Source organism: Plectropomus leopardus, unplaced genomic scaffold (genome assembly GCF_008729295.1).
Source record: "Plectropomus leopardus isolate mb unplaced genomic scaffold, YSFRI_Pleo_2.0 unplaced_scaffold27967, whole genome shotgun sequence".
In the NCBI taxonomy this organism is placed as follows: domain Eukaryota; kingdom Metazoa; phylum Chordata; class Actinopteri; order Perciformes; family Serranidae; genus Plectropomus; species Plectropomus leopardus.
The window spans coordinates 1-3,247 of record NW_024630453.1 but is presented as its reverse complement, the minus strand read 5'-3'; the positions used below and the strand labels follow the sequence as shown (position 1 = coordinate 3,247).

The window sequence follows — 3,247 nt, the reverse complement described above, 5'->3', positions numbered from 1 at the left end:
GTGTTTATAGCTAATCTGTTTCCACAACTGTCAATAAATAAAATGTTTTTTTATAAATGAATTAAAAAAAATTCTAAATGTATTAAAACATGTTTTTGCAGTTTTGTTCACTAAGAAAATACTAATTTGTACATTTTCCTACTTTGTACTTTAATACTGCAACTGCATAAAACATTTTCCCTCAGAATTATTAAAGTTTAATCTCATATCTTGAAACGTAATATTTCTGGTGTAATATAGATATTCAAAAATAAAACATAAACATGTTCTTAGGTGTAGAATGTGTCAACAAAAATATCTAAACTTAAACTTGAAAACCAGAACTGACCCTTTGAATGCTGAACAAACAGGTTTAATTATCTTCAGAAACATGGAAGAAAGATGGCAATTAACAAATTTAAAAAAAAAAAAAAAAAAATGTTAAAAAGGCGACAAAATTTAATTCATTTTAAAAATAGTAGAGAAAGAGAGAGGATAGAATATTAAAAAATATTTAAAATCCATGCTTTTGGAAGAAATTGAGCTGATTGTTCAGGTTTTAAAGTGTTAATATACTTTTAAAAAATAATTTTTGTACATGACAAATACCAAGAGATGCTGCAGAGACGCAGGATAAGAACTTAGAAAATGTAGTTGATATTTTACTGTCTTTCATTGAGACAACTGACAGAAGCATGGGTAAAAAAAACATATTTAGAAACAATACGTGCAAAAATGTGCAAACAAGACATTTAATTTCACAACAACAGAACAAAGTCAAATTTCAGGTGTCTCTCTGAGGCTGATCCACCTGCCGAATCACACCCCTCAGACTCCTCAGATCACTCTCCACCTGAAAAATAAAAACATAATTTATGATTAATGAGTTTGATTTAATTAATTACAAATGATAAAATATTAAATAGATGAAAAATACAATTGGTTTGATTTATTCTGAAAATAATGCAGTGAGCATTTGGCTAGAAATGTCCAGCAAATTGCAAAAAAAACATTTTTTTTTTTTTTTTTTAAATGTAAAAGTAAAAGACAAGAAAATGATCTGAAAACTAAGTTTAAGTTTTTAAACACCTCTTGTTAAAATGCCCTCATAAAAAATGTATCCAGTTTGCCTAAGTTTCAAAGGGTTAAGGTTGAGCTAAGGGACTTTGTAATGCATCATGCTGACAAGGGTCCTCACAAAGATAGAAGTACATGAATATGTGTGTTCATCACCTTGGCCAGCTCGTCTTTGAGCTCGTTGTATTTTTGAACGTCGAATTTCTGTCCATATGCTCTCTGGTGGAAGAAGTGAAGGAACTGACGATCTCTTGCCTTCGTATACATGAAATCCTGCACAAACGTGCACACACACACACACACACACACGGTTACTACACACTCCCTGAGCTGAGAGCAGATTCTTACAGAGGGCTCTTACCTGTCTGGTGAGGATGTAGTAGGCGAAGAAGATCATGCTGGTGGTGCAGGAGATGAAGTAGGTGACTGGTTCCATGACGTCCCACGCAAACACATACCTGACCACACACACGTAAAAATAAAAAATTAAAAAACATGAATACGGGACACCTGAGTGTGTGTGTGTGTGTGTGTGTGTGTGTGCAAACCGACCAGTCCCCAGAAGGAAATGTTGGCTTATGTTTTCATATGAATCATATCCACAAAATGATGTAGAGAATGTGCAAAAAACAGGTTTTGTAAGCCAAATCATGATTTGGCTTGATCACGTTTCCGAACGGTAATCAAGTCATTTTTGTGCCTTAACTTACTGACACATTGACCAAAGCAAAAAAAAAAAAAACGTAAAAAAAATAAAAAATGTAAAAATGTACTTTATCCATGGCTTGTAGAAATGTTCAGGCATGTTTTGAAAGGTGCCTACAAATAAAATTTATTATCATTATTTATTTAGTTTGTTATTTTTATTCTGTTTATTAATTTTGAATATTTATTATTTTGTTATTTATTCTTATTATTTATCAGTTTATTAGGTTGGCTCATTACCAGGTGAGGTAACCCAGGAATCCTCCCTGCAGGGACAGGTAGGCAAGCCCCGCCCACCCCAGTATGGACGCTCGTTTGTCCGCCGCCTGCGCTATCTTCACTTTTGCCTGTACACACACACACACACACACACACACACACACACACACACACAAAGCACGTAGCTGTATTGAGCACAAGAGGAATTTAGCTCCTTAACACTTACAACATTTATTTATTAAAATTTCTTTCAAATAAAGTGGAAAAACGTGTTGCCCAGTTTGAATTTTACTAATAATCAACGTAAAACACAAGTTTTAAGTGCTGGCAGTACTTGTAGTCCGGTGTTTGTGGTATTTGTACCTGCTGGAGCGGCTGCAGCTGCTCTCTCAGCTGCTCCTGTCTGATCAGCAGCTGGTTGTGTTTGAGGAGCTGCTGCTGAGGAAGACTCAGAGCCGAGTGCAGAAGGCGGACCACGTACTTCATATCGTCCACGCCCAGCACGTGCTCGTGAGACGACTCTGAAGGACACGTGTTTGGACGAATAGCATTAAAAGACGCTTTAATTGTCCCTCCTGTCTGGTTTTCATCAGAAACATCAGCTGTTCTTCCTGAAGATCGCTGTCTTCACACTCAGTTCGACCTCGCTGTCTTAAAATCTTCTTAACTGACTCGAACTTATAACAGAAAACATTTGACCACCTACGATTTTTTTAATAGTTTTACATATATTTTTAAAAAAACAGATATTAATATATATTTATTTTACACCAAATTAGCTCTGAAAACTAAAGCTAGCTTTATCTAACTAACGAATGACTTTTTCTGTGGTTGTACCTTGTCCAAGCGAGGAAACGCTGTGTGTGACGTCGTTGATGACCAGCTGAAAATCTTTATTTAAAACCGTTTCCATGAAAGTGGCTGAAGAGATTCTCTGCCCATCTAAAGGAAAAAAAGGCTTCATGGATTCGTTCCTGTTGCTATCGTTAAATACACGCACAGATGGCAATGAGCAACTTAAGAAGTAATGAACAAATTTCATGTGTGAGTGTTACCTCCGTTTAGCAGCGTGGCGAAGTGCACCCCGGGGTCCTTCGCCTTGATGTCTCGCAGCAGGTCGCCGACTGTGGTCAACATGGGCGTCAGAGTGAAACGACACTGCCGACCCGTGGGGAGACGCAGAGAGAGGACCGGCCGACCGAGGCTGTAACGGACAAATACATCTGACAGAGAGACAGAGACAGAGACAGAGACAAAGACAGAGACA

The 3,247-nt window shown here is 37.0% G+C and overlaps 1 protein-coding gene across 1 annotated transcript; it reads right to left on the bottom strand.

Moving 5' to 3' along the window:
* Positions 1-431: 431 nt before the first annotated feature.
* On the bottom strand, positions 432-3,207 carry LOC121937947 (calcium uniporter regulatory subunit MCUb, mitochondrial-like; the record flags this gene model as incomplete). Its single annotated transcript, XM_042481240.1, has 7 exons — positions 432-832; positions 1,213-1,329; positions 1,418-1,514; positions 2,002-2,108; positions 2,344-2,501; positions 2,818-2,922; positions 3,036-3,207. Coding segments are annotated over 7 exons (825 nt in total), but the record flags the coding sequence as incomplete, so codon positions are not given.
* Between the last annotated feature and the right edge of the window lie 40 nt (positions 3,208-3,247).